This window comes from Aspergillus mulundensis (assembly GCF_003369625.1).
Source record: "Aspergillus mulundensis strain DSM 5745 chromosome Unknown scaffold_2, whole genome shotgun sequence".
Lineage (NCBI taxonomy): Eukaryota > Fungi > Ascomycota > Eurotiomycetes > Eurotiales > Aspergillaceae > Aspergillus > Aspergillus mulundensis.
Window position 1 is genome coordinate 1,258,991 of NW_020797890.1, and position 21,017 is coordinate 1,280,007.

The following is a 21,017-nucleotide window of genomic DNA, read 5'->3' on the forward strand; positions in this document are numbered from 1 at the left end:
TGCCTGAGAATATTTCCCCTTTCTGGACTATCGCCTTGGATTTCAGGCATAAAACATGCTCAGGCTAGCAAGGCAGTAAGGCATAAACGGCCCTCCTCCGAGTCCGACGCGTCTTATCCAAATCGCCCGCTATCTACAAAACCCATACTTCCAAGCTAGGATTACGACCACCAGAAACGAAACAATGGACTCATCACATTACCGGAAAATCGAGCTACAATCCCCCGCAGACTTCACTTTCCTCCACGGCAACACGGTCGCCCTCTCCCGCCAAAAGCTCGACCTGCATCTACCCCCCTCGGCAGCCCCAAACAATGAGCCGGACCCTATGCGCGAGCGCGTGCGCGAGCTCGTTGATGATGTACATACGCCTCCCCAACCTGTCAATATCTATCTGTCAATGTGCTAATGTTCTGTTTCTGTTCCAGTTCATAACCCGTACTTTCGCATCCGCTTCGTCCTCCGTCTCAATCAACGGGCTCGACTCGTCGTCCCCGGAGTTTCCATTCCCAGCAGCATTCACGGCGCCAACAGAACTCGAGACGGTCGAGTATGAACCCTTCGACGGGAAGTTAGCGGCGCGGGTGACATCACTATATGCGCAGTTGGAGTCGCTGACTACGACGGTTGCGCAGTTGAGGAGGGATGCGCCGGGGCGGGCAGCGAGGGAGTATGCGCAAGAGTTGGCGAAGGTTATTGAGGAGGAGGAAAAGGCGTTAGAGGATGAAGATGAAGAAGAAATAGACGCAGATGTCGAAATGGATGATGCAGGTTCGAATGTGGACGCCAACACAGTCCAGAATGAATCACAAGCCCTGTCGGAGAGAAGCGCTACGAATACGAACGGAGAGAAAAATGAAGAGAGGAGGCGGCGACGGAAACCATCGAGGAAGGAGTGGAAGCTGGATATTCCACTTGGCACAGAACAGGAAGCGGAGCGGTGGCGGAATGGGGAGATGGCGGAGGTCTATGAGGATGCATTGCGAACTCTACTTCGGCTTCAGGGTGAGCCTGTACTAGGGGATGACGACACCGTTGCGTCCAAGTCCGACGGTGTTGATGGAAATGCGCTGGCATCTACGGTAGGCAAAGCCGAGCGAGCTGGCAGGGCGGTTGAGTTCGTGGAGAAGATTTGATGCCGTTTTCTTTTATCTCTATCTTTGTTTGATATTCTCTGGGTGGGCTCTGGACTGGCGTTTTTTCTAGGTATACCAAATTTCAAATGATCAAAGATTTATCGTCTGGGATGATGCAAGCTTTTATTGGCATCCCCACGAACGCAATGAATTCGAAACTCAAGTGCAACTGAAGTCCTTTAAATGAATTTGATTCTGCCAAACCTCAACCCCTAACCCCTGACCCCTTCAGCTCCAATCTATGACCTTGCGCCGCTCAATCAACACAAATCGAATATCTATTTCAAGTAGGCAGACAATGGGGGGCACGAAGGAAAATTTAGGCACGATGCATGACGATAAATGGTGAGTTCGGCAAAGTAGTATGGCAGGGATAATATGGTACAGCCTAATCAAGAGCTCAAGGCGGTAAATCTATTGTCAATAGAAGAGAAAACGGAGGGAAATGGAGCAAAGAGCTTGAGCTTGAGCTTTTACCATATTGATCCAAGATGCCAGGAAAACAGGAAAAAGATGGTGTGGAATGGAGAAAAGAGAAGTAGGAAACATAGATGAGATAACGCTCCTGGGTTACGACTCTATGCCGCGGGTTGAGGGACCTCCGGTGCCTCTGTCGGCTTTTCAGCGCCAGTGTTTTCAGCAGGGACAGGGGCCTTTTCCTCCTTAGGGATAGCCCACTTGGGCTCCTTGGCCCATTGCGGTTCCCGCCACGGACCCATGTCACTGTACTCGCAACCTCCCTCGCACTCACATGTGCCACCGTACTGCTTCGGAAGGTTCTCTTTGGGGACCTGCTTCAACAGTTCAGACTGGTATCCAGAGCCGAGGACGTTGATCTTGTTAACAGTGACGGGGTCCAAGAATCCCTTGACTACGCTGAAAACGGTGCTGAAACCCCATGGGGCGTTGATCAGGTAGAGCTTTCCAAGTCGCTCGGGGTAATAGTTCTGAGAGACGACGGAGGCTTGTTTGAGATAGCCGTATACGGATGGGGCGCTCATGAGCCCAACGCCCTTGAGATCCATGATGGTGCAGCACGTCTCAAGTAATTTTCCAGCCTTTCGTGAGCAGGCGGGTAGCCGAGGGTCCGCGAGTTTCTCATACTCGGTCACGAGGTTCTTCAACATACGCTCATCGGTTGTGATCTTTTGCAATGCAGCGAGGTCAATGTTCCCCAGTTGCTCGATGTAGACAGGTCGTCCATCCTAAAAATTTAACAAGTGAGCTATTGCTGTCCTTATTGTCTGAAGGGGGAACTCAAATGCACCTTGTCGGTTCTGTGATAGTACTGAGGGTAGTACTTGAAGACCTCGGGCTTTTCAGTGTACTCGAAGGTACGGGCGAGATCATCTGTGCCAAACTCTTTCCTCCACTTTTCGCTTGCAACGAACCTAAGGAAGATAATTAGCCACGGGAAAGCAGGTCGAACTCAGGGGCAGGAGCATACATGGCCTTAGATGCGGCAACATCAAACTTTCGTGCTCTCAGGAAGCGGAGCAGAGTCAAAGTATCAAGACGTTCGGTGTAACCTTCCTTCTCGAGTTCACTCCGGAGCTGCTCTACTTTGGCATCCTGCTCGGGAGTGGTATGGCCAGGGTGGCCCGGTTGAGCCTCGGGGGCAGTGGTAGGAAAGTCATAGTCGTCGTATTTGGACGCAGGGATAGTCTGCTTCTCAGCGGGAACTGCCATTGTGATAACAAACGGATATTATTGTGACGAATGCAGGTAAAGGGCTTTGAAGTTTGAGGTTTGATAGTTCCCCGTGGCCGGTTGATTGGGGAATAGACGGAGTGGAGATGGGCAATAACAGAAGAATTGTTTGCCGGTGACGGAAATGTAGCCACAGGAAGACGCCCGGTTCTCCGAACAGTCAAAACACTAAGGCCAGGAAGAAGAGAAGTTCTGAAAAGGCTGTGCAAAAAGAAAACAAGAGCGAGGAGGGAGAATGGACGGTCAAGGACGAGTCGGGCTAGTCAGCTTCAGGAGGGGCTCAAGGCGGTCAGCCACAATGTTTAATATACTCCGTACTCGGGGCTATCCACGTTGAATGCGTTTCAGGAGTAAGTGGATAATATAATATGAATTCCAGAACTTCATACGGAGAATTGGGTACTCAGCAATAATGTCTTTGTGCCAAGGGTTGCCTCGCCTCACGTCATATTTGCAAGCCCGGGGCCAGCCACTCTGACGTCGAGGCGGCAGTGCGGCACAGATCGTAAGTATTTTTATGCATGTTACAGGTCATCAGGTTGAAAGAGGTCGCTGTTAGATGATCGTGGCAAGGAGTTCCTCATTATAGCCAGCCTGGCAGCCAAAATACGCTAATTCCAATACATATAATTACATAGAACATCTGAGCAGGTAACCGACGATAACAAATGAAAGTAGTGTAAGGGGAGAAGTAGAGCATGAACGTAAAACACAAAGTCATCAAGTAGTAGAGAGCAGAACACATGCAGTATCGTTCAACGGGGTATAGTAAGGATAAATAAAGATAGAGCAGCGGATTGTTGAAGTGTGGAGGCTATTTCCCGACCAGCGAGATAAAACCCCTCTCACGCTGTAAATGAATACCTGCCGCATCGGCACATAGATGATACGCCAATGAAAAGGTCTTATCGTGCAATGTACCTCGCATTCGGTCGGTTCACCCGCCAAAGCTGGCATGGGTTATGAGACATGGATGAGATCATGTGCGAGCAGAATGCGGCCAACCATGCAGTGTCGTGTGGATTAGGCGCGCCATGGCTTTAATAGAAAGGGGTGGCTGAGGGCCCAGTCGATCTCGCCTCCAGAGCCTTCTGAGCCAGCTGGAAGTATACATCGCTGAAATAGCGGAATTTTCGAGTGAAGGAAGCCATTACCAGCCCTTCTTGCGAGAGAAGCGTTTGTTGAGGAGAGTAAGCACCTTGGAGACATTGAACTGAACATATTCCAGGTCAAGGTCTTCTAAGTTGTCCTTCTGCATCTCGAGCAAATCGTCAAGCTTGAGATCCAATTCCAAAAGGCCTCGAGCACGACCTTTATAATGAAGGCTGATCACGAAAGTCCCAGGCAACGGGCTCTTGAACATGAAGTAGATGTTTGCGCGTCGGTTCTCCGGAACATTGCTTTTGCGAATGACCCCTTCTTTTTCGAGTTGCTGATGGGTAAACTTATAGGGTCCCAATTCCTGCTGCTTCTGCGTTTTCCTTGACTTTCCTTCGGACTGGCTGCGCACATTCTGTAGGTAGGACTTGTACGTTTCCAACTGGCCAACGAGAAACCCGTTATGGTCACGAATCGTCGAGTATACCGACTCCAACTGCCTCGTTTCTTCCATAACTTTCTCCTTCAAAGAACCCAAATGTACGAGTTCCTGTTCGACCTCATCACGGAGGAGACTGAACTCATCCGACCGATCAATGACGCCCATTTCCTGCAATTGGCTCAGAAGCTCCATGGTTCGAATACCCTTACGAACCATGACCGCGTCATTCTTCAATGTCGCAGCAGCTTCAGCGATACGATCTAGGCGAAGAGGGCGGCGAGCCACGGATGAGTGAGGGGGAAGAGATCGCAGAATTTGGACAAAAGTAGACTTGGCTTCCATGAAGAAAACTTCCTCCTGCGTAATATCCAGGGCGGCAGTCAAGTCATCTAATGCTGTTTCCCACCGGCTGAATAGGGGAACCGTGATGGTTCGATTTTCTTTGCGCGGTAGTTGTGGAGGAGCGGGGCCAAGCTCCTGTAAGATCTCCTGAAGGTGGGAATGTTGGTCCTGAGCCAGGGCCACGTTATGCTTCTCCAGCAAAGCGTGCGTTGCGTACACTTCGTTTAGTGTAATCTGCAATTCGAGGTCTCGCTTAGAGAGTGCAACGTAGTTGTCCATCTCCAAGCTTTCATAGAAATCCTGCACTTCACAAAGATCAAGCATGAATTTGTTGACACGCTCCTTGTTTTGCTGGATGAAAGGCTGAAGTTTGGCCATATATGGCTCCTTCGCGTATGACGGCTTGTTAGCTAGGTTCTGGAGCATCTTTGCGACCAAAGTCAGAGTGCGTCGAGGCCTATCCGTCGGTGTAGCATCAATCAACATGTACGAGCGAGGAGTAACGATAGCCGGGTTGATGAAGCGTAGGAAGAAAAAGCCTCCGATGAGGGTACAGATGGTTTGATCATGAGCGTCTGGGTATTTGCGCCGTGACAAACTTCGGATTTGCTTGCAAATCCAGCGGATACCATATGGGGCTTGATTCACGGAATTGATAATTGTGGTAAGAAAAGAGTTGGCGATATCCGTCAGCTTCTTGAGGCGCGGCGCAATAATGGCCTGCACCTGCGGGTTTTCCGCAGCGACTTCGCCGGTCACGCCACGAGGGAGGTCATCTGGCAACGAGCCGCTTTTTTCCTCAATATCCCTGACCATGGCCTCATAAACCTTCAAAGGATTGATTTCCAAGTCAACATCGCGCAGCTCGATCAACGAGTTGATCTGCTCGGCCAAGACCTGTTTCAAATAGCTCTGGCCAGGCCCACGGCGGGTGTAGGTGGTCATCATACGCGAAACAGGAGTGTTTTGTCGCAGAAGAGAGGAGTATTCGGGAGTATTATCAAACTGATAGGTGAGCACGGACTGAAACATGGTCAGTAGCAGATGCTCCTCGCGACTCTCGTACTGGTTTCCATAAATGGTGAACATGACAGTTTGAAGGAGGGAATCGATTTCGGACATAGAGACAAGTCGGCAGAGGTGCGCAATGTGTCGCGGTTCAGTCTGGAGAAGAAAAAGAAGATTGCCATATTTTTGAGTTTTCTCGTCGTTGGGGAAGAACCCTTCCTGGGGATCAACCGTGTCGTCCAGGCGATTCGCGACTTCATTTTGCTATGAAATATGTAAGAATCAAGGTATTGGGGGGTGCAATGGATTGATTTTACCTCCTCCAAGGCCATTCGGTTCTGAATCAGCAAAGCTATTCGCGAATCCAAGTAACGAACATCCTTCTCTAGCACGAAATTTTTCTTCGATTGCGAGGAGATCTTCGATTTTAGTTCTCGTAGGAATTTTTGGGCTGAATGCATAAGTCAATGTGGGCCTCGACAGCGTGATTCCACCGAAACTAACCTTTAGCCAGGTCATCTGAGATTTCCAAATCTCTGTCCTTTGCGGACATAGACAGATAGAGTGCGGTGACGGACATCCGCTTCGATTGACGAAGGGACCGAGTGTCATGAGAAGACATTGTGTTTTGACGCGCAACCGGTTGAAACGACGAGGAAGAGGAGGTAGATGCTCTAGATGCTGGTTGTAACATTGTCGCAACAGACATTTTGTGAAAACGCGGGCCGCTCGTTCAATATGCGTGGAGGGGCACGCGATGGTATGCTCCGATCCTGGTGTATTTCGCTGAACAATGGGCACACCGGGATCGCGCGACAAATGTCCCAACTCGCAGGTGAAACTCGAGTGCGATTTTTGAGAATCAATGGTCGGTCATTGGCAGACGGGCGGTGCGGGCACAAGCTAAGGTGATCGGTAGTCGGATGTACCCCTAACGAGACGCGTTAAGAATCGTCACGAACTAGAGGTTTGCGCTTGAGTTTGAGCCGGACGATGGTCAGGTCGCTAAAGTTTGGCTGCGGGTCCTGGCAAGTCAATTCGCAGAACGAAGAGTAGAAACGGTCAAGTGAAGAAGGACTGAGGTTAAGGGCTGGGGTATCGTGTTCGGGCAGGGCAAGGTAGCGAACAGAAATATCCCCGAGAACGGAGGGAGAATGGAAAAGAAAGTCCTGACCCTCTCTAAGACCTGGGCGGGCGAAAGGCTTGGAAATTGGTGCGCGAGTTTCAGAGTGAGGAAGACCGGGATTGGAGGAAGTCTTAGTTGGTCGAGTCGCAGATCGGATAGAGGACAGAACAGGGGCCGCGAAAAGGAGACGATAAGATGGAAAGTAGCAGGAAGTATTAATGATATAAGAGTGATAGCAGACAGCTGGAACGGGACGCAGGGGGGTAGGTGCGTAGGTGTGAAGAAGAGTAGTGTAAAGTAGAGTAGCACAGACTCAGTAGAGAAGAGTAAATGCAATGGATGATTCCCCAGACCTTAATTAATCTGGGAGGGGGAGGTTGGTTTGGTTTTCAGGGAAAAGAAAAAGAGGGGAGACTTGGTCTGTTAGGGGTGGAGATGCTTCCGTGACTTGTAGCCAAAAAGTACTCCGTAAGAAAGGAGTCTTACGTAGAGATCCAGAGACTATGTAGATAGACTCTGACTCAGATACTTTCCGACTCTGGATACGTAGATAGATATACAAACAATTAATCTCGCAGTCTTGGTTCCTGCTGAGTTCCCGGCTCTTGACACTGTAGACTGCGTAGTCGTCCGCGTTGACACTGGAATCAAAAGGAGCTTTGCCTCTTCTCTCCACCTCCACACCACACCATCTCCCATGGACATCACGGTACCTGACCCATGTTTGCTCGCTTTCATGGGCCATGGCCCATTTCAGACGCTGGTGGAGCACTCATTCCTGGTTTCCTGTCCAAGACCGCATTACTGCGAGCCTAACAATCCTGTCAGCAGTCAGCACTCGCAGCGAGATTAATTTGAGATGGAATTCATAAGCGATACTATCCGGATGATCGACTTCCGACCTCTTCCTCCTCGAAGCTGATGCAGGATGCAAGGGGAATTTGCCCACATCCGCCGCAGCCACCTGGTGCACGTATCACGTACAGAAATTCGGCAAGGCCTGAAGACATGCTGAGAGCCTGAGTTGCTGACCATGAGATTTTAGCGTCGTTACCCCTGGCGGCGGCGCCTTGGTTCAATATTTCCGCATGCGGCCATCCTTGCCACAGCCAACCTCCAAAGTTCGGTCGGCGGAGCCACACCTGTTGCTTTATTATTTCGCTTCGCTGCACAGCGTGGGTACCGTCCAGGATGCACGGTGTGATATCGTACGTTAGCGGCAGTCAGGCCAATTGTCGGGTTGGCTGCCGACAGTAATCCCTGCGACCTTGCGCGGCAGCAGCAGCGGCTCGGCGAGGGCAAAGCTTCGACCTCACGGACCATTTGACTCGATCACCGTCTGTGCTTTTGAGTTTCGGTGGTGCCTATCTCAGTTCCCGGCATTCACTGCACCTGGCCATCGCTGTCAGCCTCCATTCCAGTGTCGATTCTGAGCGTTCCATTCCTCCCGGGCTTCCGAGTCATGCTTGGCTCGCATGGACGAGAATCACAAGGCCGGTTGGGCTTGGGGCATGGATAGGTGGCTCTAGTAGCCTTTGGTGGGCAGGAATCCTGCTCTTTTATTGGTGCATTCCGGCTCGTCAAAGCGGCCCACCGTTCTCTTGATATGCATCGACCTTAGCCGCCGTTGATGTCGGCTCTAGCTCACCATTCCTGAACTTCAGGAATCAGGATACGAAGCCCATTCCTTGCATTTCTTGTCGAGTGGCAAACACGACAGTCTTAAGCCCGTAAACTCGGTACGGACAAGTGGCTGCTAGCAATCAGATCAACCTTGGAACCTTTATCCCTCCCTTATCGGTCACTCAAAATGAAACTTTTCGCAATACTAGTCAGGTGGGCCCCGGTTCCAGTTCCTGATTGCCAAGGTCCAACCCCGCCATGTGCCCGGCCCGCAATCAATTCTCCTCTGAAGTCTGAGTATCAGCCCGGCTGCCCGGTACCTGCGTTGGTAACCTGGTATGCCAGGCGCCTATGCTTTCCTAGTCATCCCAGCACTACTCCGGAGTAAAGGATCATCTGACCGCATCAGATCTTTTTTTATTGGCCGCGGCTGTCAATATACATCTGTTGGCGTCGAGCCGATGCTGGCCTGGGTTCGATATTACATCATTCTCCATTGAGCGATGTTTCAGAAATCAGCAGACCCTGCCATCCCGAGTGGATCGGCCGCTGCGACTTCGGATTCCTAAATTGACCAAGACTTCAGTTGAACACGTTAATGTATTAGCGATTTCCGATTTTCAAAGCGACTTACTATATACAGATCATTCACTAAATCAAATTTCCATACCAAGGCGTTGCGAGCGCACTGCGACCCGCCAAATGAAGGACTCACGGCGCAGAAGCAGAACAAATGACACGAATATTGATTTGCGCTGAACCGTGGATGAGAACTGCGAAATGAAGATTATCCGCCGTCAAACCCACAGTCCCACACTACTGCTACTGCTGCACAGTACTACTAAGTGCGATCATCAACAATTACGTTCGGCGTCTGCTGCCCAGCGGCCAGCGTGCCCTAGCCCCTCGGGTTTTGACTTAGCGGTGTAACAACCGCATCCACCTCAGTCTTACAGTAGTTTGGTGTCAGTGCGCTCAGGGGTACGAGCTTAATCGCTTCGATGCCCGTGATCGTCTTCTCCGCAACCCCGCCATTTTGATTATGAATCCGACTGGGATCATGCAATTGCAAATACGAGGTCATCTGGACGAAGACACCAAAGACATTTCCAAATCCTAGATCCGTCGATCTACGGCGCGGTTTATGCTTGCTTTTTATGTGTCACTGCCGTCTTATGGAAGTTTGAACTCTGGGGTATTGGGGCGGGATGGTAAGTTTTCCATGCGTCATAGCTAGGGTTGCGTAACCTGGGCACGATCATGGTTGGTGGCTCTCTAGCCACGCTTCCTACGGAGTACCTAACAGTCACTATCTTTCCTGCAAAGAGTGGGGCATCGATAGTGACGAGTATGTGGGCACCCGGCCATATCTCGAAGCTCTGTCCATGGTCAAACATGCTCGATGACGGCCTGGTCAATGTTTTGCTGCGATCTTCATTGTCTAATTTGTCAGTTGTTACCGTATCGTCTCCATTGACCTGATTTCGATCTCGATCTATAACAGCCCCCGTCTGTAATCGAGTCCCCACTCCACAGTATGCCTCCGGGTTGGCACATCTTACTGCCCCAACCTTATATGCACTAAGGGTTCAGCTCCGGGTACGGCTAGGCCAGGCCGATGTCAGGGCTAAGCGTGCAAGAGGGGATTGTAGCATCTGATCATTCTGATGAGGCTAGTTCCCAAACACCAAGAATCTGGCCCCATCTGAACAACTAGAGCAGGGCAAGGTAGGCGATACCAGTGCTACGCCACATCTAAGGGATGTGAGGCGAGGTGCATCGTACTCCGGTCGGGAGTCCGGAGTACCTACCCAGTAGCCTCTATCACTAATGCAGGAATCAACGCATCCGCATGAACTATGAGGCGGCCAAAGCTCTTTGAACACCCACGTGGTTCTCGCTTGGACCCTTGATGGCCTAATGCAACTTGCCCCAAGCCGTGGCTTTCAAAATCCGGCCGGTAGTATCTCTTCTTTTGGATTGATCTCAACATGGAACTTCGAGCAAGTCCGGGCATACCTCGTCTATACCTACGTTCGGCTGAGAGGGCACTCAATCTAGGAAAATGTATTATCAAATGTGATATCCACAAGTGCTTTGGCGAGGTAACATCTACCGACTGGTCCCTGAGCAACTCCAGTCCCCGCGTTTTATTCTGCTTAACTCGAAACGTTGTCTGGGATCTAGACAAGATACGGCACCTAACCAAAGCAAAATGAGCCGAGGTCCAACGTTGACGCTAACATCCAACGCCATCATGGAGAAAATTGTCCTACGGACATCATCTCCAAACCTTCTTAGCCCTCATTTTAAAGCTAGAGATTGAGTCAATTCAATTAATATGGCTCCCTCTCAATCCCCCGCCGCCAAAACCTACCTCCTCCTCTACAATGCCATCAGCGCACTTCTCTGGCTCCGTATCCTCCTGACCGTGCTAACAGCGTATTTCAATTCCAACTCGCTACCAACTCTATACACAGCCCTTGAGCCCCAAGCCAGATGGACGCAAACACTAGCTGTCGTAGAGATCTTACATGCTGCAACTGGTGCGCATTCATTTATTCTGGACACGGTCTCATTGACGTACTCCGTACGCTAACAGCAGTCAATAGGCCTTACCCGCTCCCCAGTCTTCCAAACTTTCACGCAGATCTTCGCGCGTAGCGTGCAAGTCTGGGCGATCAACTATGCCTTCCCATCTGTGACGGCATCGTCAATAGCTTACCCAGCTATGCTCTTTGCCTGGTCTATAGCAGATACGGTGCGGTACTCCTACTTCGTGGTTTTGCTGGCCGGTTTGGATGTTCCTGGGTTGTTGAAGTGGTTGAGGTATGTGCTATGCATACAGATTTCGGAGACAGAGATCATTAATGCTGCGCCTGCGCATCTAGATACTCCCTCTTCATTGCCCTGTATCCAATTGGGATCACGGCTGAATGGTGGTTAATGTACCGCGCTACCAGTGTGACAAGCAGCTCCCTTGTTGCAGGGATCTTTTACTTCTTTCTCGGGTTGTATGCACCAGGTGAGTGGAGGGATTGCGATGCAGATTACGATCCAGCTGACCAATCAGGTTCAATTATGATGTATTCGTACATGCTCAAGCAGCGACGGAAAACGCTGGCGAAATAGGCCATGCGTTTGAAGTCGCTCGGTGATGAGGGACATCCGAACGGGCGTGAATAAATGCGTCAGGGTGGATATTGTTTAGGGCCATTGCCAGGCCCAGAACAGAGGACACTTCTGGATGGTCTTTCTCCATCGGCAAGTGATTGCCAGAAAAGACTTGGCCTGCCTCAACCGACCTTTATGTCGTGGAAGCCGCCGGTTGACACCGGGGATTAGACCATGGTCGAACCTAGCTAGCCCGACACCGCGATAATGAAGAAGTAGAGTGCTGTACAAAGATACGATTGAATTGTTGCAAAGGTATCTAATAATAGATCATCTCATCGTATATCGCTTGAAATGCAATAGATTCCACCGACACCGGGCGCCGTGAGTAAATGCGAAATGTATCGTACACAGTCGTAACGGTAGTATACAAGTCAACGGAGGACGTAAACACCTTGTTTAGCGAAAGGTGGAAAGTAGAATGGTAGCACGAATGCGAATGGGGATAGAACCCAAGCCATTCATGCCGAGCTCACACACGAGCTACATCGTCGAGCATTACATGAAGGTTGACATTTCTTGATTATGTCGTCATGACCGCCGATTATACTCGGCGTCAGTCTCGGGTGTGTTCTTTCGTGCCTCTTCGAGCATGGTGTCAATGCCTCGCTCCTTGAGTGTTTTCTGTACGTGACCGCGGGTTAGTACAGTGTTTGGAAAGCCCCGCGAGTAAAGCGGGGTGGGAAACGTACTGTCAGGCATGACTTGTATTTGGCGAAGAGTTCTTCGCATTCGTTGGAGCTTGTGTTGCCGCGGAGATATTCTGTACGCGTTCTGGTAAGATTTTGGAGGTCAAGATAGAGAGCTATATGAGCATACTCTCGCTGTACCACTTGAGAAAGCAAGTGTCGTATTTCCTAGTGATCACGGATTAGCTTTAAAGTAGGTAAACGGCGGAGTTTCGGTGCGCACTCTTTGATATTGTTGCACTCTGGGGCTATAGAAGCTGCCATGTTGACCTGATTGAATTGAAGATGTGGAATGGAACGTGAGGCGAAATTGAGAGCTGGCTGGGAGAATGAGTGAGATATCAATGAGCAAAGACCAGCAGAATCTCGGAGAAGCTACGGAGTTCCGTATGTTAGGAAGGCGGTCAGCTGCCGCAGAGAAATTTCTCCATCTCCGCCTTATCGTTTCTCAAAGAAACTCTCTTATTCAACTCTCGCCAGAGTTTTGTTTTTCGGATCTTTGCGAGAAACGGCCCGGCAGGGATTCGACAACATGGACCCAGCCGCTGGATTTGCACCGTTTCAGGAACGGGTGCAGACGTCTCTTATGGATGTCACCCGTACCGTCGGCGCGTTGCCCGTTGACGATCTCAACTTCCACCGGACCTCAAGCGCAAAGGTCTCGGAAGGGTTGGATGAGGAAAGCGGTCGATTGCTGTCGCTCACATCGTCTCTCTTGAAGGCGGCTACTGCTGGGACTGATATCTCCGCTCCGGTACTGTCAGACGAGGATTCAATCGATGATAATTGGCGGGGCATTGTGGATGTGATTGATGCGCTCCTGGAAAAGGCAGATGCATGCTTGGACGAATTCACAGGGGTCATTAAAAAATTGAGCCCTTCGCAGGATAAGGATGGAGAGAAGAAAGATGCGGCTACGGGTACGAGAAAGACGCAGAACTTCCCGACAATTTACGACTATGGCCCGTCGAAAATCCCCAAACCCCAACTTCAGTTTGAGCACCAGGTCGATCCTACGGATACATCGCCCTTCAAGCCTCTGCTCAAGACCAAGCCGCATGCTATCGATTCGCTGGAGCAGTCGCTGACACCACCTACTGACGCGCCTAAGTGTTATCGTAATCCGTACGAGACGGAGATCCGTGCTGCGAAGTACCCCGGCTCTGCTTATACTGTGTCACCTCCAATTGACTATCTGCCATTCCAATCGACGACCGCGACGTTTGTGGATACTTTGGAAGGGGTGAAGGAGATGCTGGCGGAGCTGAAGTCTGCGAGTGAGATTGCGATCGATTTGGAACACCACGACGTGCATTCTTATCATGGACTTGTCTCGCTGATGCAGATTAGCACACGGGACAAAGACTGGGTTGTGGACACGCTCAAGCCGTGGAGAGAGGAGCTACAAATGCTCAACGAGGTGTTCGCGGACCCTAAAATCTTGAAGCTCTTCCATGGATCAAGCATGGATATTATCTGGCTGCAGCGCGACCTCGGCCTCTATGTTGTGGGCATGTTCGACACATATCATGCCGCTTTTGCGCTCAGCTATCCGAAGAAAAGTTTGAAGTTTTTGCTGCAAAAGTTTGTCAACTTTGAGGCCGATAAGCAGTACCAGATGGCCGACTGGCGGATTCGACCACTTCCGTCTGGCATGTTCAACTATGCCCGTTCCGATACCCACTATCTCCTCTACGTTTATGACAACCTACGAAACGAACTCTTGGAGAACTCCACGCCCGAGGCGAACCTTGTGGATTATGTCCTCGAGAAGTCAAAGGCCGAGGCGCTGCAGCGATATGAGCGTCCCGTCTACGACGCAGCTACAGGGCAAGGCGCGGGTGGTTGGTACGACCTGATGACGCGCAGCCCGGCTATCCTCAACAACGAGCAGTTTGCTGTCCTCAGGGCAGTGCACGAATGGCGCGACAAGGTAGCTCGGGAGGAGGATGAAGGTGTGCAATGCGTTTTCCCAAAGCACATCCTTTTCCGAGTCGCCCAGACGATGCCTCAAGACCTTGGTACATTGTTCAGGACAATGTCTCCTATGACACCGCTCACCAAAGAGCGTGCCCCAGACCTGTTGCAGATAATCAAGACAGCAAAGGCTGAAGGTGCCACCGGGCCGGAATGGCGTGACATCTATGTCAAACCTGTCAGAAGCCAGCGACCAGTACAGCTTCCTCCGACGCCTCATACAGCGCAAGATGGTTCTTTCCCTACCGCTTCCCGCTACGAAATCTCACAGTTCTGGGGCTCTGTGCTGGATGCCGAGACCCCGCCCCAATCTCCACTGGAATACTCTCTAGTAGCATCCGCCGAAGCCCTTCGCCTCTCCCTCCCTCTTCCGCCTATGCCGAGAACAGTCGCCGAAGTCCGCGTTGCGCAACCACTTAAACCAAAAACCCCCACACCAGCACCCAAGAAGGAAGAAGAAGACAAGAACAAGATCTTCACCGTCAAAGAACTTGGTGGCCCACGTAAGCGCAAGGGTGCGCCACAACCTCCGGCCGAAGCCGAAACAACCTCACCCTCAGAAGAACCCGAAGCCGAGCATGAACTCGACGAGATCCCTATCGAGGTTGATTCGCCTCCCTCTAAGAAACAGCGCCGGAAGGAAAAGCGCGAGAAGAAGAAAAAGGAGAAGCAATCTCAGGCTGCAGAGGACTCAACGCCATTCAATTACGACACGGCCGAATCTATCCTCAACGCCAAACCTCAAGCTACGTCTGGTCTTCCTTCCAAGCGGCCATTTGATCCATACAAGAAGGCACTCGAGGCTCCTCGGACTGGAGTCAAGAAGGAGAAGAAAGAGCTGCCTGGAAGGAGTTTTACATTCAGGTAGATTGGCTAAATCTCTTCCGTCCCATGCAGTATATAGACGAGCTTAAAAAGTACGACCAATGCATAGCGATACCCGGTCTTGTCTTTAATGACAATACTAGTCTAACATCTCGCATACCCTATCTTTCACCTACAGTACATGTGTTTAGAATATGCTCTTTTATTTCGCTGATAAAGCTGGGTACTAAGCGGTCTTGATGATCAGCAGGCAGTGCACCAATGCTATGGAACTAGCCATAAAATACATTCCTACTAAGCCGTATCTGCTCCGAGTATAAATATACCCCCAGTTCAGTTTATCTTCCTATTCGTGATGGCTATATCAACCCTGGTGACAAGAGTATATGATGACTAAGCCCGAGAACGGATCCCCTGCGGCTCGCTACAGAGTCCAGACTGCAACAACTAGACAGCCAGTCAACAACTGCGCGACTGTCACTCGCTGATGCATGTCAGCTCGGGGTCTCTGCTTTGCATTTGCTAGATTGTCACATGCGATTTCTCAAGGTGTCGAATTGAGTTTCGTCCCTACAAGGCGTTCATTGAGCACACCACCGTTTATTGAGGACACCACGCCTGTCACTGCACTCGGCTGGACTTGCTGGATATACAAAAGCGGTGATTTGGAACGCACCATTTCCCGGATTCCATTGAACCGGCTTTCTGGTATCGAGCCATAAATCGGCTTATCTGTGCCATCGATCCTGGCTTGGAGCTAGGCCATCAACACAGCCATGGCCTCCGAACCCTCGTACATAGACTACGAGGCCTTCCTAGACCCGGCTTTCTCGCCAGCCTCATTTGCCAATTCGCTGGTGGTGGCCACCAACAATGCAACAGACACACCGCTGGACCTCTCTACCCCGCTTTCCCGGGTATTGTTCGACCTCCAAGAGATCGACACGCACATCCACACGCTGACCACCAAATCAGCTCTGCCCCTGCTGACGCACACGGGGGACCAAACCGCCGCTGCGGGCAAGATCCTTAAGGAGGCAGACGAGCAGATAGCCGCTGTCTCACAGGGCTATGAGCGGCTGGAGCGCGAAGTCTTACGCAAGTGGGAGGCTGCCGAGGAAGCGAGGGTTGCTGCGGAGAATTCCCTGGCCACCGTGCGTCTCGCACGAGCCGTTGCTAGGTGCATTGCGCTAGGCCGCCAGCTGGACAGCCAGATGGTCGAGGTTACTGGGCGTGGTGGGCTTTCTGGGTCCGGCTCTGGGTCCGGCCCTGCAGGCGAGCTGTCTTCTTCTGGTTCTGGGCCTGCGCCAGGGTCAGGGTCAGGGCGAGACGATACCCGTGCGCTGGAGCGCGCTGCATCAACCATCGTGAGTCTGCGTCGGCTGCTGTCTGATACGGGCGTAGGCGAAGAGGGCTATGGTCTGGACCGGGTCAAGGTCATTCGAACCCTAAAATCTGACCTTCTGATCCCGGCCGAGAACCTCGTCAGGGCCAGAGCACAGCAAGCCATCAACCGATTCTCCATCGCATCCTCGTCAAACACAAGCAATGGCACGGCCTCCCAATCAAGCTACAAACAAGCCCGCGATGCACGAGCCCGTCTCGTATCAGGCGTCAACACCCTCTATCTCCTCTCACATCTGCCGCCGAAAACAGCCATCCCAAAAGACTTCACTCCGGACCTCCTCCTCTCCACTCTGCAGGGTTTCATCCAAACAACCACCGTCGCCTCCCTCAACAATCTCTCCCGCTCACTAACTATGCTCCCAACCCTCGACAAAACGCTCCCCGAAATCTCAGCCCGCTGCCAGGACATCCACGCCCTGGAGACAACTCTCAGCACCATCAAACCCCCATCCCATCCTTGCCTTCCCCAAATATTCCAAGATACCACTTCCTCCCTATCGAGGAATAACCTCCTAACACCCCTCCTCAATACCCTCGACACATCCTCCCTGCCCTCCTACTTCTGGCGCTCCCTCGCGTCTTCCCTATCACCCCGTGTACAGGAAATCATCGCCCGTGGTGGTGTTTCGGCACGTACGCTCCGTTCAAGCCGCGATAGACTCAAGAAGGAGATAAGGGAATGTGTACTGCGGGGTTCGCAGTTGCCGGCTTCCGTGGGGATGGAGAAGCAGTCTACTCAGGGTAATTGGGAGCGCGAGGCAGCGGTTATGGTTGGTGCAGTGGCGGGGTTTTAGAGCGGTAGTTGCGTTGATCTCTCTTTTGTTTTATAGATCTATATACCTATGTGTTTTATCACCAATGTTGTGATAGCAGTTATACTTGATTGTACCTAGCTTGTATTGCCTACATCAGTAATCTATTACACTCTTATCTGCCAACCCCAGCAAGTCTTATATCATCGTGCTCTAGTAGCGCCCAGATGGGTCGTATTCTCTCTCATCATTGCGTTTCTTCCAGATAGGCTACTAGGATCGTAATTCGTGGACTACAGTTGAGCTCATGACAAAGGAAGCGGACCAAGCCCTGGTCTTACTTTAAAGCCGCTGTCCCTCCTTAGTATAATCAGCCGTGAGAGTCCCTTGAGTCTGCCGGCGTGGATGCCCACGCCTTGCAAAGGAGGAAACATAGTATCCATTCGATAATAGGTCTCTAGCTAATATTTGCCATATACCTTGGTAAACATATTCAACGAACACGCCCCGGTTGAGAATCCACCCTTTTCTTAGAGACTTGCTTTGAGTGGGATAGAGAGCGGCCCGTACTCGAAACCTCTACCCTAACATACCCCTTTTCTCGTCATGCCGTCGGCCTTAACCCACTTGAGATGCTTGCATGGCTATGTGCTTGTCGGAGACGCCATAGAGCGTCTTCTAGATAAGAAAGGGCATTTGTCCATTGAGGACTCGGTTCGGGCTTACTATCATCACAATACATGAATGCTCGAATAGCGTTGATATATGCCAAGATGAACCAGTTCAATTGACGTTTGGGTAGATATTGCACTGGGTGAGTTAGGGCACAATAAGCCATAGATAATGCTTACTTTGAGCGATATAAAGAAGTCACTCCTGTTCTTGGGAAAAGTTGGGATGCCTGCTTTCTGACCAGGGTGCAGAAGAGTATACTACTCTGTCTGTTGTGTCTAGCCCGAAGAGTTGGGAATTGTTGCCGGTGCACGACAGAGCGAGCACGGGAGCCCTGGCTCCTGTCTGTCGATTGATAAAGTCCAGGCTAGGACTCATGAGCGCCTAGATAGAGATCGCTCTTAACAAATATGACCGAGACTTACCGGCACACTCTGTCAGAATCTGAGCTATGGAATCCAGGCTAGCTTTGTCAGTACAAAACTCCTTTTTGACCTGAATATACACAGCATTGACCATCCCGAGTGAGACGAAGTGATATGCAATACCACCTTGCTTGGAGAAGAACTTGCCCTCCAATACCCCGCCAGGCTTGTCGACAATAGAACCCCAAAGAGGGCCACTATCCCACTAACCAACTGCTTCATATTAGTGCTATTTACTGGAAAGCTTGACCCGCAAAGAGCATTGATACTCACAACATACAGGTACTTAAAGCGTGTCTCTTCGCTGCCATGAGACACCATTGGCCCGTAAAGAGTCTCGGTCAGGCTGAGGTCGGCCACTATCTATTTGAAAAGACCATCTGGAATGTGTGTGCGAAAGACCTCAAGACCTAGCATATCGGGACGAAGAGGCTCATGGTCTAGCCAGACGTATTTGGCAACTTACTGGTATGTAATACTTAAGAAGGGGACATGTATCTTCTGCGCTGCGAGGATGTAAGCCAATCCGCACACGTAAGTGACTTTTTGCTGTGCTCATATCTTACCAGTCAATCTGGTGATTGCACGAGGGGTTATGTCGTAGCATGTAATCAACTCGAGGAGCGGCTCTTCATCAGAAAGACTCTTGTCAGCTTTTAGCCTGGCAAATTCAGCGGTCGCCTCTGCTTCTTATAAACCGTCCAGGCGAAGCCTTATGCGGCTTCCAGGTCGCCAGAATTTTACTCTCCCTGGTCAAGCGGGACTTGGATCCGGCTTATGAAAGACACCATTGCGTGAGGGCGTGAAGGGCTAAAGCTTAACCCCGTACGGTCTTCGAGGCTTGAGAGCCCGATGGAGAGATGCGGGATCTTTTGACCATGGTCACAAGCGGAATAGCAAGCCGCCAGGGCATACTTCCGTCCCAGCTCCTCATTTTCATCGCGTACAATGAGCAGTGGCTATTCTTCTCTGATAGTCGATGAACAAGTGAGAATGGTAGGGCAATTTGCTCTTTACTCGCGGGGCACGGGTGGCGGACATGATGCAACAATGCCCCATTGCCCCGGACCCTGAGCCGCCAGCTGCCCCTGCGCCAACCTGGGTTACGTAGACTTCGAAGTATAAATAGTGTACCCCTCAGGCCAAATCGCAATACACACGGCTACCTTCGGTCCTCAGCTCCTCGGCTCCAAGGCAACCCTCACCTCACTTCACTGACAAAAGCATTGCTACTGCCATCTCAGCGCTGGACGCATCATAAGTCCGGAAGTACTATGTACTATGCAATAGCAATAATCTTATTGCTTATGATATGCATGCGCTTGCATGGGTGTACGTAGGAGTTGGAGATGATGCACTGTTATTGGCGAGGAGGCGCCGGGAACAGATGTTGGAGGCTTTCACCGCTAGGCTGCAGGCCGGTGCTCTTGGACGCCTTGGGCAATGAGTTGTCTGGTATGGATTGTTTCAGGAGGTGTTGAGTTGAAAGTTTATGCGTACCTGAAGGTTGCCCCAGGGACGGGCAGATAGAAAGTATAAAGCATGTGATTGGGCAGGTTCTCAACTGCGTGAACCTTTGACAGGTCGTGCCCCGTAGACGTAGAGGCGAAATAACCACTAATTAGCGACGGATATGCCGGTGCTAATTAGCAGAATAGGTACCGACCACCAGGGCCTGGTACTCCGTACAGAAGTAGATACCTTATTCAATGTATCGGACTAAGTCCGTGGATGAGCAGCTGACCTTGATGGCTCGTGAAAGTAAGGGCATCCCCGCCGATAAGCCAGCGTTGGGCGGCTAGCTTTCTTTGTTCCTTTTTTTGAGAAGGCTGCCTCCGAATGGTGGTGCGCTGATACAATCCCTGCCACCCTGAAACCAGGTCCAGACCAGTCGGCGAAGAGGAGGGGCAGAGGCTGTCTCGGTGGCGCTGATTTTCAGGTGAGGAGTGAAACTCGTGTAAGATTGGTTTGGAGTGTCGAACTGCCCCTCTTCACTCTCGGTGTCCCTGATATCGCCACTGTTCCTTAGGATTTCAACTTGGGATGGTGCTGATAGCGTTGTTGGCCGTATTCCTATCAGGATAGCCATTGCAAATCATGCGCAAGGATATCCCTTGAAGGACTCAACTCGACTCATCCTCGCGGAAGGCTAATGATGCAGCAGCTGTCATGGTGATTGGGAATGTTGAACAAAACCGGAACGAAACCTTGACCCCACCATGGATCTCTCCACACTTTACCTAACGACTGTCTTACGTAGATCACACTCCGTAGACGGTAGACGACAGGAACCTTGGGGTGCTTCCTACCGTTCCTGCGAAGAAGAACTCCGTGGTGCGGTCGGGTACGAGTACATACATAGTACATCCAGGGATAGCGCTGTGGGAAAACACCCTCTGGGCCAATTGTAGCGATTCTGCGGGCTGATCATGAGGTGGGTATTGCGTGTTCGGTGCGGACTGAGCGCAGGATGATAACCAGGAACAAGAGTGACGCTATCATGGAGAGAGCTTGCGAAGACGAGTTACCTTGCTGGGAAGACGCGGGTGGCGACCGTACTCTTGTACTCTGGGGTAGGTATCCGAACTTTCCGAGGACCAGCAACGGTGTA

At 51.1% G+C, this 21,017-nt stretch overlaps 6 protein-coding genes across 6 annotated transcripts; 4 read left to right on the forward strand and 2 right to left on the reverse strand.

The window, feature by feature from the left end:
- Positions 1 to 184: 184 nt before the first annotated feature.
- Positions 185 to 1,136, forward strand: DSM5745_03084 (uncharacterized protein; the record flags this gene model as incomplete). Its single annotated transcript, XM_026745100.1, has 2 exons — positions 185 to 361; positions 429 to 1,136. 2 exons carry the CDS (start codon positions 185 to 187, stop codon positions 1,134 to 1,136), a joined length of 885 nt encoding a protein of 294 aa, XP_026605966.1.
- Positions 1,137 to 1,714: 578 nt separating this feature from the next.
- DSM5745_03085 (SEC14 family lipid-binding protein) lies at positions 1,715 to 2,825 on the reverse strand (the record flags this gene model as incomplete). Its single annotated transcript, XM_026745101.1, has 3 exons — positions 1,715 to 2,341; positions 2,404 to 2,527; positions 2,584 to 2,825. The coding sequence occupies 3 exons, from the start codon at positions 2,823 to 2,825 to the stop codon at positions 1,715 to 1,717; spliced, it is 993 nt and encodes a 330-aa protein (XP_026605967.1).
- Positions 2,826 to 3,996: 1,171 nt separating this feature from the next.
- DSM5745_03086 (Ras GTPase activating protein IRA2) lies at positions 3,997 to 6,445 on the reverse strand (the record flags this gene model as incomplete). The annotated part of the gene is made up of 3 exons (XM_026745102.1): positions 3,997 to 6,000; positions 6,054 to 6,187; positions 6,241 to 6,445. 3 exons carry the CDS (start codon positions 6,443 to 6,445, stop codon positions 3,997 to 3,999), a joined length of 2,343 nt encoding a protein of 780 aa, XP_026605968.1.
- Positions 6,446 to 10,826: 4,381 nt separating this feature from the next.
- DSM5745_03087 (putative membrane protein) lies at positions 10,827 to 11,617 on the forward strand (the record flags this gene model as incomplete). Its single annotated transcript, XM_026745103.1, has 4 exons — positions 10,827 to 11,031; positions 11,098 to 11,314; positions 11,377 to 11,510; positions 11,559 to 11,617. The coding sequence occupies 4 exons, from the start codon at positions 10,827 to 10,829 to the stop codon at positions 11,615 to 11,617; spliced, it is 615 nt and encodes a 204-aa protein (XP_026605969.1).
- A 1,263-nt stretch (positions 11,618 to 12,880) lies between these two features.
- Positions 12,881 to 15,193, forward strand: DSM5745_03088 (exosome nuclease subunit RRP6; the record flags this gene model as incomplete). Its single annotated transcript, XM_026745104.1, has 1 exon — positions 12,881 to 15,193. One exon carries the CDS (start codon positions 12,881 to 12,883, stop codon positions 15,191 to 15,193), a length of 2,313 nt encoding a protein of 770 aa, XP_026605970.1.
- A 733-nt stretch (positions 15,194 to 15,926) lies between these two features.
- DSM5745_03089 (Golgi transport complex subunit COG5) lies at positions 15,927 to 17,351 on the forward strand (the record flags this gene model as incomplete). Its single annotated transcript, XM_026745105.1, has 1 exon — positions 15,927 to 17,351. One exon carries the CDS (start codon positions 15,927 to 15,929, stop codon positions 17,349 to 17,351), a length of 1,425 nt encoding a protein of 474 aa, XP_026605971.1.
- Positions 17,352 to 21,017: the final 3,666 nt, after the last annotated feature.